At 41.1% G+C, this 16,983-nt stretch overlaps 1 protein-coding gene across 1 annotated transcript in view; it reads right to left on the minus strand.

Annotated features, from left to right (window-relative positions):
- HMCN1 (hemicentin 1) overlaps positions 1 to 16,983 on the minus strand; it is a 269,695-nt gene that overhangs the window by 119,218 nt on the left and 133,494 nt on the right. Inside the window, exons 29-34 of the mRNA XM_063298423.1 lie at positions 16,812 to 16,935; positions 15,248 to 15,402; positions 4,331 to 4,609; positions 2,932 to 3,213; positions 2,073 to 2,181; positions 534 to 703 (exon numbers count right to left, since the gene is read on the minus strand). Of these exons, the coding sequence (XP_063154493.1) occupies positions 534 to 703; positions 2,073 to 2,181; positions 2,932 to 3,213; positions 4,331 to 4,609; positions 15,248 to 15,402; positions 16,812 to 16,935 (1,119 nt within the window). The remainder of the gene's footprint in view (positions 1 to 533; positions 704 to 2,072; positions 2,182 to 2,931; positions 3,214 to 4,330; positions 4,610 to 15,247; positions 15,403 to 16,811; positions 16,936 to 16,983) is intronic.

The raw sequence follows: 16,983 nt of genomic DNA on the forward strand, positions 1-16,983 counted from the left end.
ATAATCTTTTTCTAATTAGCAAACAATGGGCCAAGAAAAATATTCACTAAATATGCAGTAATTACTGAAAATAGCAACTGGCTATTTAGTTCCCCTTCTCACAACCCAGAACACACTTCTTTCCCTACCCCACAACACTGGATGCTGCTGATGGGGAAACTGACAGTTATGGCAATAGAGCACAGTGGATATACCATGGTGGAGCAGCAGCAGAAAGAAACAACAGCAAGAAGGAAAGATTAGAAAGATATCTGAGTTTTGTTCAATATCCAGACGTCAAAAAAAAGTTTGAAAAGTTATACAGAGCAATACAGGAATGGGTTTAGTATTTGTGCATTAAAGTAGCCCAATATAGTCAATATACATTTGAATAACTTGCCTTCTGTTTTTTTTTTCATATCACAAAGCTGCTAAATCCATTTCAAATCTTAAAATTCTTTTGTTATGCAGTCAGCAAACCATTAAGTATTTAAAATGTTTCACAGAAAGGTACAACCCCAAAGTTCCCCCCTTTTCTTTCCCAGAGAACACACCATGCACAATCACATCGAATTCCTTTTTGCTCTCTCCCGCCTTGTTGGTCGCTATGCACTGATAATGGCCTGTGTCTGACACTTCGGCCCGAGAGATGAGAAGCCTGTGTCCATTGAGTAAAATTTTATATCCAACTCCTCCTTCAATTGGCTGGCCGTTTTTTAACCATCTGGTGAAAGAAAAGCAGGTCTTTAAAATACTTATTTTGTATAAAGAAGAGATCATGAGGCATGAGTTTGAATGCTTACAGTTCCAGGACTAAGAGATTGGAGTAAATGATGCTGACTTATGTATCATTTATCTAGTAAATGATGCTGACTTATGTATCATTTATCTAGTAAATGATGCTGACTTATGGGTGCTGCCAAACAGCCCCTAGGATTATCACTAAAAAGGCATCGTACTGTAATTTCACCCCAATCAATTTCTTCTGGAAAGAAACATACTGGTAGTGATAGCGGGAAAAGAGAGGAACGTGAACCGGGCAAAAATATTATCAATAAAAGCCTTGTCTAAAAGTACCCTCTGTGCATTTGGCCTTAGAACTCCTACTTCATAGTACAGAAGGAAATGGAGGCAAGCTGTATGAACCCCTGAATTTGTCTTTGGACTGACCAGGTCTGTGGAAATTGACTTCTATCAGACTTTGCCTAGTGAGCTGAGCAGTTCATTCTGCATGCTGTACATTGAGGCCTGGTATCCATTTTACCCAGGGACTCATGTCATCACTTGTTGAAAATAATTTTTTTCCCCTGCTGCCTTTCTGGATGGTAAAGAAGAGCAGGAAGGAGAAGAAGAAGGAACTCACTGGAACGTAAGGTCATAACACATACAGTATTTTCATCATATCTAGAAATACTGTACAACTGCAGCTGGGGAAAGAAAAACCGAGTAACTACCAAAAACTGAACATTCAGGATTAACTGGAGGGCTTAAAGGCACTTCCAGATGATGACTCTTTCAGTTGGCCAAATTTTCTGATTTTACATTTGAAATAGAGCAGGATATAACTGCACTGCTCTGGCTATTGATGTTACCAGGGCTCTACAGACACCTGTGCACTGAGAATCTGTAGTATTTGCAGAGAACCAACAGCCAATCACAGGGGATCCTTCCCGGCCAATAGGTGACTGATTGTCTCAAGGGCTCTTTCTCCCACCAGTTCCTGAGTCAGGAGAATAGCATGCTGGAATAAATGGCTGCACCCCCATTGCTGATTCCTCTTCTACCTCAATGGCAAGACCAGGAAAGGGTGCTGTCATTACAGATTTAAGAGGGACAAGGTAAGGAAAACAAATGGTAGATTCCCTTGGTTTGGTTTGCCCTCCCACCAAATGTCCCCAGCCATCAGGAAAAATATCCATCAGGGGGTAACCCTGCATGTGGCAATTAAATTTCCTGTAGCCATTTTTTAATTTAAGAAATCCCTTATGAAATATTGTATGGTCCTATCACTTCACTTTCTTGGTAACTTTACTTTCATCCAAATCACCTGTATGAACAAGTCTTTTTTTTTTAATTGAACCATAATCTCTTACGTGATCGTCGGCAGGGGTGTTCCTATTGCTGGACATTCCAACTCCAGGTGGCCGTGGAGAATCACAATGTAGTCTGAAGATTCATTTCCTCCTTCCAAACTTGGTGGAACTGGAAGGGAAAAAAGGAGGGAGGGAGGGAAGGTCAGTCATACATAGAAATATTTTCAAGATATATTTACGGGTTTTTAAAATAATCTTCAAATATCATTTGTATTATCCTCTCCCTTTCTGATGTGTTACACAGTTCCTTGAACAAATTGTTTGTGCGTTCAGGCTTAGAGCACCTACGCTCAATACTCGTTATCCGCAGGGGTTAAGTTCTTGAGAGCATTACATTCAGTGAGAACACCTGAACTATTATCAGAACAACATGAAGACTTATTAACATGAGAAATACTGCAAGAACAAGAATGCACTTTCCCTTGGTGTAGTTTGTGTCAATGCTTTGTCATAATGCTCTCAGACATTTTCCCTACTTCGAGGTAGACCAGACAAGAAGTACCAACCATGGGTACAAACACTACCTTTATTGTAAGGTTACAGTAACAGAATCTTGCAAGTCTGAAAGTACCTCTCCCCTCCCTTACTTTTACTCTCCTGAAAACTAGGGAAGGTCCCTTCTGAGACACTCTCTCCACTGTCATCCCTTCTTCGGACTCAGATTTTGTTTTTGAGACAATTGTCTAGCCTGTGGCTCTTCTTCCGGTCTCCCAAGGTTATTCCCACATACCTTTACACCTTCCCTGATAAAAAAAAAAGGTTCCTGGGAATTCAAAACATTACAAAGATCTGTGTAACTCTCACATTCTTTGAAAATGCAAACAAAACCAAAGTGCTTGAATCCATGGTTTCTACCCACCTAGGATTTCCACATCATATTTGATTTCCTGTTCCCCAGCTATGCTGGTAGCTATACACACATACTGGCCATGGTCAGCCTCAGCAGCATTCAGTATCTCCAGCTTCTTCCCACCAGACACAACATGGAGGTTGTCACTTGCTTTTACAGGAACTCCATCCTTCAGCCAAGTTAACAGGGGAGCAGGGTTGCCAGCTGCATTACATTCCATTATCAGTGAACTTCCAACGACCACTTGCTTGTTTTTGATGGTTTCACTGCCACCCTCAATAACTGGGGGTACTAGAAGAAAAGAAAAAAGGGGTTTTCCCCACAAGCCAAAAAGAAAGCATTGTTACAGTTGATTTGCTTCTTTCCTCAACTTAAGGAATTTTATTTCATGTTCAATTATGCTAAAAGTGATGTATGTTCTCCGTGTATCCATATACTGCAGTATGGATACCTTCTGGTTAAACTGGTGTATGTTGTTTAAGGCTGATCTAGATCAGGGTTTCTCAATCACAGTTCCATGGAACCCCAGGGTTCCATGAGAGTTCACTAGGGGTTCCCTGGAAGATCACAATTTATTTAAAAAATTATTTCAAATTCAGGCAACTTCACATTAAAGAGGTAAGTTTCAGTCTTTACTTTTAGTTTAAGAACACTGTTAATGCTTACACATGAAACAATAATACAGGCTTACACATGAAACAAATATAATAATTTTGTAACTTCTGGCCTATATCTAAGCCTGAATGTGCAGGGGTTCCCAAAGGCCTGAAAAATATTTCAAGAGTTCCTTCAGGGTCAAAAGGTTGAGAAAGGCTGAATCTAGATATATAATAGCAGTAGATCTCTGTAGAAGAACCAGGCTGCCAGAGGCATCAGCAAACTCAGCAAATCAAGATTACTTCAAAAAAAGAGCAGTGATGTCATGATGTGAAGTATGTAAGTCACAAATTATACATCATGATGTATATTAGATCATTTTTCTCCCCCTTCTCCTCCCTGTGGACACCTATGATCACCTGTTGAGGAAGAGGAATATAAAGCATAACTTTGGTGACTGGGAGGGAGAAGAGAGCTGAACTCTACTGTTTTACAAGAATGCTCACCTACAATGGAATTCATTCTCCAGGAGGAGAAAAATGATAGAGGACCACTACGCAGCTTCTTCCTCTCTTTCTCACCCAAGTTATGCTACAACTCCTGCCCTCACTTAAAGGTACATCAACCCTGAACCTGCTGACAGCCTAAGGCAAAAACAAGGTGCAAAGTAGTCATCAGCCAGGAGAAGACCAGAACATTTCTATCAAGCTCAGAAGCTGCCGAGTTATGCAGATCAACCTCCAGCGCTGCAACTGCCCATGTGGAAAAAGTGGCAAACAGACAAATAGCATATGGTGATATCACTTCCTACCATAGACATCCACTTGGAATATTTTTTCAGCCACTCCAGCTTCACTGGTTGCCTGGCATATATATTTAGCAGAATCAGAAACTTGAGCATGAGGAATCTGGAGAAATTGCCCTTTTTCCAAATAAAGGGCTTGGGGACCAGAAATAATTGGGCTTCCATCTTTATACCATGTTATTGTAGGAGCTGGGATTCCTCTTGTTTCACAATCCAGCTTTAAGATGCTATTTAGCAATGCTGACACCTCAGTGGTAATATTTTCTCCTTTAATTGCAGGTGGGACTTTGTAGAAAAGGAATAGAAAAACAAACAATAAGATGCAAAAGCAAATATATAAAAATAGTTGTATATACCCTGTTAGCAAAGAAAACAGACAAATGGAACATCCAACAAATCAACTCAGAGTTCTCACTTAAGACACAAATGACCAGGCTCAAATTATCCTACTTGGACACACTGTGAAAAGACCTAGTTCTCTGGAGAAGGCTCTAATGCTGGGAAAGGTGGAAGGAAAGAGAGGAGGATGACCAGGAGCAAGGTGGATGGACTCAGTGGCGATGGGGGTGTCATTGGAAGAGCTGAAGGACCAGGTTAGGGACAGACTGTCACGGAGAAAATGTACCTATGTGGCCACTAAGAGTCAATACTGTCTTGGCAGCACATAATCAATCAATCAATCAATCAATCAATCAATGTACCACATAAATGCATCATTTCCTTCACTCTGCCTCAAGAAAAGAAAATCTTGTCATAGTTTGCTGTGGTATGAGATGGAAATAAAAAATAACCTAATCATTTCCTAGGGTCAGGTGATCATCTAGAAAAATGGATTATTCTACTTCAGGATATGATGCTCCATGTGGAGATAATATTGATTAGTCAAATGTTCTTCTGTGTTATGATATGATGTGGTATAATGTGATATTAATGTTAGTAAGCTAGCATGTTAGTCAATGTTCGTTAGTTAGCATGCTAATAAGAGATCTAAGAAAGAAAGAAACTCTCTATAATGCTAAGTATATATGTGCAAGAAATGTTTTATATATGAAGAAAGTCCATTTCAAATAGTGTATATTTCAGTTCATTTCCAAATCTTTGATTCTGCTTTTGATTGATTTCGTCTGACAATTAGTGTTCATTCTTTGCATTTTAACTTTGTATACTGCTTTTCACTTGTCATAAGTGTTAACTGTGTTTTATGAAGTTTTAACCTTTTTAAAACTAGTTTGAGACTCCTTTCTTCAAGGGGAAAATGGGGTATATGTTTCTTTAAAAATAATGAAATATTGCCAATTAAGGACTGAAAAATAACTTTATGTTGGAAGCACGATTTAAATATAAGGTCTGTGTACATTTCAAAAGTGAATTGGAAGACATGCTTCCGTCCTTGTACAAGCACAACACTTCTCACATCCTTTTTCAGGCTTCTGAATAACTAGAAGAGAGATGCTGCAGATGCTGCACTCATATAAGGTACAAATGTTTCTTCCATAAAGCACATAAAACATACGCATATAAAAACAGTTCAGTTGAAAAGAAAGAAAAAGTTGCTTTGATGGTCTCTGCATTGCTAGCCAACTCAGTACATTAAAAACAAAACAGGTTTCAGTTTTACTAAAGACCTTAAATTGCACCCAAGAAATTTCCTGTGACTTTAAGAATCAGAAGTATCACTTCAGCACCCTGATGATTTCAGTATGTTTAGAAACCCAGAATAATTAGAAACCCTCACTCTTCAGGCAAATATATAGTTTTCAACTCAATAATAATGCCTGCAAACTAATCATTTGCAAATGCTTATAAAAGTCACTCACAGCACACTCATACAGTATGCTATAACAAAGAAGTGCAAAATGTGCTTGACTGCTGTTGGAGGAAATGTATTCGTGCCAACATACAGCCTATGCTACCAAAGTGAATAGATCCCAACCTGTGAAGAGTTTTGAAGGTAGCGTACACTAAAAATGTCATTTCAGGGATATTAAATGACGAAGAAGAAACGATTGTTTTGAGGAACTCAAATGAATGTACAACATATCTAGGTAATGGGATACTCTAGCCTACTGACCTAAGTAATTTCCCAGCTTCCATACCCAATTTGAACAGATCTTCAGAGTCACTGACTCTGTGGTACAAAGGAAGAGAGATCTGAGTGAAAAGGAGCTTGAAGTTGAACACAGTAGAATCTCAGTTAACCCAAACACAAGCAACCCGCAGAAAAATCAAACCACCACTCAACAGGCACTCTCAAGCAACCAGAAAAAACCCCAGCACTCTCAGGCAACCAGCAAAAAAAATCTGTATCTCTCTGCTGCCATCTAATGGGTATTAGGGTTTAATAGTAACTCTCAAGCAACCAGAAACTACATTTATCTGGCATCTACCAATCCCCATGGGTGCCGGTTAACTGAGAGTCTACCGTACTTCCAAATATCTATATTAATTTACCAGCAGAATGTTTGACCAATTGGCAGTTTTCATGGCACAGAAGTCTTCTGAGGTCTAATCCAGTCTGTACGTGTTCCTTCCCTGTCTGTCCTGACAGTCAGGAATCACGCTGAGACGAGGAATAGGTCTCTAGTGTTTATTACTGCTACATAAGACAGAAAATCCTAACAAACCGAAGAAGCGTGAGAAAAATCCAGACAGATAAACCCCAGAAGTTAAGGCGGGTCTGATCTGTGTCTCTTTGAATGGCTGCTTAATTCCTCAGTACTATGCATGCGTTTTCCCCCCTGGATAGAGGCCCCCTCCTGCTTGCCATCAGTACTCATGGCACTGTCATTTCAACTAATGAAGAAAAGCCACTTTATCCTTCAAAAAGTACTGCGTTACCAGCACTGTTATTATACTGGGAGCTTTTACTACATTCTGCCACCCATGGATGCTCTGCCTTCTGTTGAGCAGAATTTTCCCCACACACCAGCATAGTTACCATTCCATTTGAAAGCAGGATGGATACTGCAGATGCACACTTTCTCTCGCCATCCTGTATAGTAGATTTTGTAATGCTGCCATGCCTTGGTATTGAGGATGTTTCACCATCCTTCTCCCCATCCCCAATTTCGCAATTAAGTGATGTTGGTTTACTCTTTTGCTGCTTTTGCTTATTTCCATATGAATATTGCTCACCAAGGATTCATAAAAGTATTACAGACTGTTAAAAGAAGTCTGTGTTACTAAACTGATAGAGTAGACTTTAACACATCTGCAGTCTAACTAAGGATAAACATCTTGCAAGAATTCAAGTGGAAGTTGATTGAGATAAAAATACAAATAATAAAACAACAAAAAAATGTAAATGAATTCTTCAGCCTTAAGCATTTTCACTTGCAATACAGAGAGCTAATATTGTAAAATCCAGAGATGTAGTTATACTTTTCTATAATAGTGCTGCAACAAAACACACATAATCAATCTTAACTGACCACACCTTTAACATAGCACTGTCATTTTAAAAAGCTGTTTTAGAGGATTTAATTGAATGTATGTATGTATCTGTGTGCAGATGGATGGATAGGTAGATAGGTAGATACACACACACACATATACACACATATATATATAATGGGTAGCTGGCATTATTTCTGTGATCAATACCATAGAACCACTCCTCATTTAGTGACTACCTTGGTTAGTGACCATTTATTTTATTTATTTATTTATCTAATTTATCCCCGCCCATCTCCTCCCGTCGGAGGCCTCTGGGCGGTTTACAACAAGTGATTAAAACCATCAGAATAATACAAAAAATAAAATACAGTAAAATACTATAAATAGAAATAAAAAATAAAGAATAAAAAATCCAAGCGATGAAACATCTAAAACAGTCCAAGTGTGGGAGGAGTGGTCTAAAACAACCATCCCCATGTAACTCTATTCCCCTCTCCACCCCAAGCGAGGCGGCAGAACCAGGTCTTCAGACTCTGCCGAAAGGCCAGGAGCGATGGGGCCAATCTCACCTCTGGGGGCAGCATGTTCCACAGGGCGGGAGCTACTGCGGAGAAGGCCCGCTTCCTGGACCCCGCCAGATGAAATTCTTTTACAGACGGGGTCCATAGCATGCCCTCTCTGCACGATCGGGTGGGACGGGTTGATGTAATGGGGAAGAGGCGGTCCCTCAGGTAACCTGGTCCCATGCCATGTAGGGCTTTAAAGGTGATAAGCAACACCTTGAATTGGACCTGGAAGCAAACTGGTACCCAATGCAGCTCGTGCAGCAGTGGTGTTACATGTGCCCTTCTGGGGGCACCAAAAACAGCTCGCACAGCTGCATTCTGGACCAGCTGAAGCTTCCGGATACTTTTCAAGGGTAGCCCCATGTAGAGTGCATTGCAATAGTCTATCTGAGAGATAACAAGGGCATGAGTGACTGTTCGAAGGGCCTCCTGGTCCAGGAAGGGGTGTAACTGGTGCACAGCACATAGCTGCACAAAGGCTCTCCTGGTCACAGCTGCCACCTGCTCTTCAAGCAGGAGCCGTGAGTCCAGGAGGACCCCCAGGTTATGCACCAGGTCTGTCTGGGGCAGTGCAACCCCATCCAGGACCAGAGATGTTAATGTCCTGGATACAGAAGAACCATTAACCCACAGCCACTCAGTCTTACCAGGGTTCAGTTGAAGCCTGTTGTTCCCCATCCAGGCCCCCACAGCCCCCAGACACTCAGAAAGGGTGGTCACAGCATCACTTACTTCACCCGGGATGGAGATATACAATTGAGTATCATCAGCATACTGATGATACCTCATCCCATGGTGACGGATGATCTCACCCAGCGGTTTCATGTAGATGTTAAAAAGGAGAGGGGAGAGTACTGATCCCTGTGGCACCCCACAAAGAAGGGGCCGCGGGGCCGATCTCTCCTCCCCTATCAACACCGACTGGGATCGGCCCTGGAGGAAGGAGGTGAACGAGCGTAAGTCTACACCGCCCACCCCCGACTCCCTGAGCTGCCCCAAAAGGATACCATGATCGATGGTATTGAAAGCCGCTGAGAGATCAAGGAGAGCGAGGATGGATGCACTGCCTCCATCCCACTCCCGCCAGAGATCATCCATAAGTGCCACCAATGCCGTTTCCATCCCATAACCAGGCCTGAAACCGGACTGAAAGGGGTCTAGATAATCTGTTTCCTCCAGGACCCTCTGGAGCTGCAAAGCTACCACTTTCTCAACCACCTTTCCCAGAAAGGGGAGGTGGGAGACTGGACGAAAGTTGTCCAGAACAGTAGGGTCCAGCAATGGCTTCTTGAGTACCAACGCCTCTTTAAAGGCCGCCAGAAACACCCCCTCTCCCAATGATGTATTAACCATCGCATGGACCCTGTTAATATGTTTTCTACTACAGATTAAGGTTACTATGGTAACTAATCATTTTGGCCGGGTGAAGAGGTTGAATTTAATTGTCCTCTTTTCAGATGTTAATTTTTGCACCTGGGGAGAAGAACTTGCCTGGACTAGTTTTAGTTTCAGTTTCCCTTCTGTGTAGGCATGTAGAGAGTTAAGCAGCTCTCACTGAGAGCCTGTAAGAATGCAGAAGCCTTTAAATATGTTTGTTTTCTCTAAATAAAATTATTTTTATAGAAATGCCTGGTGTGTGACTTTTCTGATCTCTCCTGGCCCAAAGGCTTTCCTAGCAATCTGCTAACAGACCCAACCACATGTGACCTCCTGGCCTGCTTTTACTAGCCAGAAGGGACACAGGTCTAGATGGCATGTGGTGGCATTTACTGTCCATAGGATCCTGTCCACTTCCTCAGGTCCAACAGGATCAAACTGCTCCCAGATAACTGGGTAAGCCTGTTCCCCTGGTATCTCTACAGACCACGCCTCACGCCTGGAGTCCAACTTGGAGTGGATCCGAGTGATTTTGTCCTGCAGATGCTCAGCAAATTCCTCTGCACAGCCCTGTAGGTGGGTCGCTGAACCCACCTTCCCCAAAAGGGATTGAGTGATCTTAAACAGGGCCGTCGGGCGGCATTCTGCAGATGCAATAAGAGTGGAGAAATATTGATATTTCACCGCTTTTATCGTCACAAGGTAGGCCTTAATGGCAGCTTTTACCTGTGTTTGGTTGAATTCAGTCTTTGTCTTCCTCCAGCGGCGCTCTAGGCATCTCTTAACCCTCTTCAGCACCCTCAGCTCCTCCGTAAACCATGGGGAGTGCCAGGTTCAATGAGACAAGAGAGGCCGCACAGGCGCAATCCTGTCCAAGGCCCCGGCCGCCTCCCTATTCCAGGCTGCAGCTAGGGCCTCTGCTGGACCATGCAGCAGATCACCAGGTAAAATCCCCAGCTCCCTCTGAAACCCTACCGGGTCCATCAGTCACCGGGGGTGGACCAATCGAATGGGTCCTACCTCCCTGCAGAGGAGGATGGCATAAGAGAATCTCAGGGCCACCAGGGTATGGTCTGACCATGACAATGGGGACAGATCTATCTCTCCCCTCAGATCACATTGCCACTGCTCTGACAAGAAAACCAAGTCTGGGGTGTGACCACTGTCTCAAGTCGGGTCCCAAATTATCTGGGACAGGCCCATGGCTGCCATGGTACCCATGAACTCCCAAGCTGCCTCTGAGGCACGCCCCAGGGATGGCAGATTGAACTCTCCCAGAACCATAAGCCTGGGGAACTCCACCGCCAGCCCCAAGACGGCCTCAAGCAGCTCAGGCAGGGAGGTTGCCACGCAGCAGGGAGGTTGGTACAGCAGCAGCACTCCCAACTGTTCTCAGGAACCCAACTTGAAGAACAGGGTCTTACAACCAGCCACTTGTGGAGCAGGGCCCCTGAAGGCCACAGAAGACTCTCGGATGACAACAGCCACCCCTCCTCCCCTGCCCTGGGATCTCAGTTGGTGCCATACTATAAACCCAGCTGGGCACATTTCCAAAAGGGGCACCCCCCCTTCCATGCCCAGCCAGGTCTCAGTAATACATGCCAGGTCTGCCCCCTCCTCAGCGATCAAGTCACATATGCAAATACAACAGTAATAAAAAATTCATTTTCTGGCCAATGCACACATTTATGACCAAATTTCATGCGCCTGACAACAAAAGCCTTCAGTGTGAAGCTGATTAAGTTCTGGTCAGTTTCAGGCAGCAGTGTGACCCAGACAGAGGGTTCTAATCTACTAATTAAGGAGCTAAGTTTGTTAACTTGTGGTTAGCACTTTTTAAGGATATGCTGTGCTACGGAGAAAAGCAGCTCAAGAAGAGATTGTTTGTTTAAGCAATCTCTCAGCCCTCCGAGAGGACAAAGAAAGGAAAAAAATGGGTTAGGCACAGGACACTGTACGAGAGAATTTTATCTAGATGAAATGGCAGCAACCAGTGATCTTTGCACTCTCTCCCTCTGTTGTGTGTTCATGGAACAACCATTTCACTTAATGACCAAGTTGTTGGAATGGAACACGATCACTAAATGAGGAGAGGGTGTACTGCTCTGCAAACATGTATAAGAGTTAGTCCATTCCATTGTGTTTACAATTTGCGTACTCTATCCCAGGGTTTTCAAATGTGGATTGTGACTCCCCAGAGAGGATTGTAAGGAACTCAGAGGAGGATCATGGGTATTTTTGGAAAACTAAGTGGGCTTGTCCAGGTAAAGTGGCAGTGCTGTCAAAACTCATTCCCACTTTGTCTAGGCAAGCCTGCAGCAGATCCAGGCTTACTCAGGAGCGGGTTTAAGAGAGAGCTAAACTAAGGTTTGGTTATCTATCAAAATCATCCACCCATCCTAGGAGTGCTTTTAGCTAGTTATTTCTGATATGGGTTGTATTGCATAATCAGTTTTTGGAGTATCTGCATTGTACATGCTAGTGGAGTTCAGTATTTTTCTTTATTGTTACATTCCTAGCCTTTCAAAATGAAAAAGGGGTTTTGGAAGATAGGAAAAAGCTAAAAACAATGAATATTCTGGCAATGTTGATGAAAGTTTAAAAGATATAATGACAGTTTTAATCATTGGTGTATTTATTCCTTGCCCAACCCTAAGCCCAGTGAAATCATCAGTTTATTCATTCATGGACAGCAGAATTTGAGAATACCTGAATTAACTATAACTCATACCCATGTGGGTAGACATTGCTATATGTATTCAGAATGGTGCATTTTATAGATATTATTTGAAGGGGAATTTAATAGTCTAAAATAGCCCCATCTACAGGTAGTCCTCACTTAACAACCATTTGTTTAGTGATGGTTCAGACTTACAACAGTACTGGAAAAAATTACTTATGACTGGTCCTCACACTTACAACTGTCGCAGAGGCCCCGTGGTCACAATTTGGGCACTTGGCAACTGGTTCACATTTATGACCATCACAACATCCCGTGGTCATGTGATCACCATTTCCCACCTTCCCGGCCAGCTTCTAGCAAGCAAAATCAACGGTGAACCACATAGTTCGCTTAACACCTGCAGTGATCCATTTAACAACTGCTGCAAAAATGGTTGTAAAATCAGGTCAGATTTACTTAATGATCACTTTACTTAGCAACTGAAATTCTGCTCCCAATTGTGGCTGTTAAGCGAGGACTACCTGTATTATATTACATATAAATGTAACAGCAGAGGTACTTGCTATTTAACATAGCAAATTCTTCCCCTTTAGAAGGCAGACAACTAAACAAAGATAGCATTTTGTCTGGGTCTCAGATGCAATCTCTAAATGACTGTATTTGGAGTCAAACAGACTGGGAAAAGTAATTGGTAATATAACCTCATCCAAGGTTATGTTCTCAGTTCTGTTTTATTTTTAAGTGCTATAACTTATGGTCAGAATGCATTACATAGACTTCCCACACATACACACAAATTATTTCCCTTCTTGTTCTCTGTCTTTCTTTTCTCCACACTTCCATGAAGCCTTCATGCACACTATCAGTTATGACCTATCCTTCAGTATTCTGGCAGTCCATCCCTGGTCTCTTGTTTCAATGACTGTACAAGATTCAGATTGTTCTGCCTAGGTTCTGTCACAGCTAGACTACAGATACAGTACATCTCTGCTATTCTTTTCTGCCAGCCTTTCCTTCTCAGGTTATGCTTAGTAATCATGTTTGGAGAATGTCTGCAAATCCTCTTTAATATGTCATTATTCACAAAAGGAAGATAAAGCTTTGTTTTCAGTAAAATTCAACCTGGAAAAGAAATCAGGGAGTGTGAACGCAGACTAAGACAAACAGATTCAATTTAAAGAATCACCATAACGATTTAGCAGTCTTCAGGTACTTCCCCTGTTGTTTCTAAGTTTTCCTCTACCCCTACCAAAAAATTCATACTGTACAGCCAAACTACAATTGAAGATAGTAAGATTTCTTTCCAAGTAAACATTTATAGTAAATACTATGCTTCAGAAGAATCTCCTGAAGAATCTGTATAACGACCAAGTAGCAACAGTAAGAACAGACCACGGAACAACGGACTGGTTTAAGATTGGGAAAGGAGTACGGCAGGGCTGTATACTCTCATCCTACCTATTCAACTTGTATGCAGAACAGATCATGCAACATGCTGGGCTTGAGGAATCCAAGGCTGGAGTTAAAATCGCTGGAAGAAACATGAACAATCTCAGATATGCAGATGATACCACTTTGATGGCTGAAAGCAAAGAGGAACTGAGGAGCCTTATGATGAAGGTGAAAGAAGAAAGTGCAAAAGCTGGCTTGCAGCTAAACCTCAAAAAAACCAAGATTATGGCAACCAGCTTGATTGATAACTAGCAAATAGAGGGAGAAAATGTAGAAGCAGTGAAAGACTTTGTATTTCTAGGTGCGAAGATTACTGCAGATGCTGACTGCAGTAAGGAAATCAGAAGACATTTAATCCTTGGAAGAAGAACAATGACAAATCTTGATAAAATAGGTAAGAGCAGAGACATCACACTGACAACAAAGGTCTGCATAGTTAAAGCAATGGTATTCCCTGTAGTAACATATGGCTGTGAGAGTTGGACCATAAGGAAGGCTGAGAGAAGGAAGATAGATGCTTTGGAACGGTGGTGTTGGAGGAAAATTCTGAGAGTGCCTTGGACTGCAAGAAGATCAAACCAGTCCATACTCCAGGAAATAAAGCCAGACTGCTCACTTGAGGGAATGATATTAAAGGCAAAACTGAAATACTTTGGCCACATCATGAGAAGACAGGACACCCTGGAGAAGATGATGATGCTAGGGAGAGTGGAGGGCAAAAGGAAGAGGGGCCAACCAAGGGCAAGATGGATGGATGATATTCTAGATGTGATGGACTCGTCCCTGGGGGAGCTGGGGGTGTTGACGACCGACAGGAAGCTCTGGCGTGGGCTGGTCCATGAAGTCACGAAGAGTCGGAAGCAACTGAATTATTCATTCAACAACAACCATGCTTCAGAGCAGCACTATCTAGAAGACAGATGTTTAATTTCTGAAGTCTTATTTCATTCAAGAAACATTCCCAAGGTGACCCACGGTTAAAAACAATTTACAAATTTTAAAAGCAAAGGTAAAGAAAAAAGCTATTTTAAAACCAGCAGTCTCTGTAGCACTGCACTGCACCTAGCAACAAATGCCTCTCTTGAATTGAAGAAGTGGTAATTTCAACTCTGAGAAGACCACCTTTGAAGTTCCTTCTTCAAATTTTCCCAATGAATAAGGTACAATGGGTTTTCAGACAGAAGATCCATTATAGTAACAGCTAACTTTTATTGATAATTGTATGTTTGTTTTAAATATTATTTCCTGGAGTGATCAGTTTTATAGCTTCTATAATAAAAAGAATGTAAATGTATGAATTAATTAATTAATTAATATGTTTTAAGCTGAAGGAACATTTTGATTTATTTGTTATGGGAACACAAGAAATCGGGGTTCAAAGGACTCTGTCATATTTATTATCAACCCCCTCAAAAAGATGTGCAAGTTTATATATTTGTAATTACTTACTGTGGATTATGAGTTTGAGTTCCTTAAACTGTTTGCCTGCAGAATTGGTTGCACTGCATTGGTAGCGTCCTTCATCAATTCTTCGAGCATTCTTTATTTGAAGGATCTGGCCTTTGTCCAGAATCTCAATTTTAGGATCACCTAAAAAGAGGGGCCTTCAGAAAAAAAACACCCTTTGTCATGCTATGATTGCTATCTTGTACCCACTTAAATCAGTCCTAAATGGTATCAAAATATCTGATAAAACAGAAGACATCAATTAACGGTTTCCAGCATATTTCTACAATGTACACCTTTCCAAACTAAAGTTACCAGTATTGTATCCATTTTGGTTGGTCTCTAAACTGCATTATTGCATGCTAATTTTATTTCCTCAAGAATATTTAGGACCTCATACTTATTATCAGCTAACATTTGTGCTGCCAGATTTAAACCAGTTTTTCCTGGAAAATGAATAGTCCAAAGCATAACTTTGCAGCTTTGCAGTAATCAATGTTGGATTATCACCCTATGCATCTTTAGAAATGCTGAGATGAATGTGGCTTTCTCCCCCATCTCCAGTGTCATTCCTTCTCAGGTAAGCAATATTAATACTGATGCTCCATATTCTAAAGGGGTGAGTCTCTTTTAGGCAGAGACACTGCCAAACAATGCCTACTTATTGGTGATACAGTCTTTCTGATATATTCAAACTTGAGCACTATAAATGGAAAACTTACTCCTTTCTACTGAAGGAAAACTGGATTCTTCTATTAAAACATCCTTCAAGAGACATTCCAGTAGAAATAAATTACTGTAAAAAATATTCCACTGAGGTAAAAACACCAATGTCACACTATCTATTTCAACTAATCCAAATTATGTTGGCTATTCAAAACGATGCCACAAATATTAATAAATGGGATTCTTTAAAGAATGCAACAATCTCCCTGAGCCTATTATTATGCTTTTCAGTATCTCAAGTGAACTTAACAAGGGTGGAATGTCACAACATTTTGACTTTGTAGACTACGGAAAAGTTGATCTACAGCTTGATCTCAAAGATAATGGCAGGACACAGCTTTAGTTTGCAAACAGCCTAGTTTCATCCTGTGCTAAATTTGCCAGTGTGCTTTAAATAACACAAGAAGTGCTCAAGAACCTAACTTTATCAGCATTACATTTTCTTAAAGTGCCATCAGTTTAATAAAATGTTTGTATATAAAGATTTGGAAATATAACATGTTGATAGGTATACTACAAAGTAAAATAATATCAAAGTTCACACTTTAGGAAATCTTGAGTATTCCCTTTTTCAGAGGATATACACAAGATTCTTTCACGTTCATTAACAATTCATCTAGAAAATGGTAACTAGTGAGAAAAATATCACACGCATAGAAGCTAACATGGTTACAAGATCTGTAGTCTTTATATGAATTTCTCTTTACTTAAATTAATTCCTCGGACATAATATATAGTCCAAAAAAAGCACACCAATTTTGTTTTATTGATAGGAAGCAAGCTTCTCATTTTTCTCTAAGTCTATAAATTATGTTAGAATGGTTTAAGAATTAGCACTTACTTGCCATCTTTGAACCACTGGATGATAGGAAAAGGAGACCCACTGACTCTACATTCTAAAGTTGCCTCTTGACCGAGGATGACTGAAAATTCATTGGGTTCAACATCTCTTATAATGGGTGGGACTAGAGTAAAAAGAGACAAGAGACAACAATAAGAGACAATAATTAAAT

This window comes from Candoia aspera, chromosome 3 (assembly GCF_035149785.1).
Source record: "Candoia aspera isolate rCanAsp1 chromosome 3, rCanAsp1.hap2, whole genome shotgun sequence".
Lineage (NCBI taxonomy): Eukaryota > Metazoa > Chordata > Lepidosauria > Squamata > Boidae > Candoia > Candoia aspera.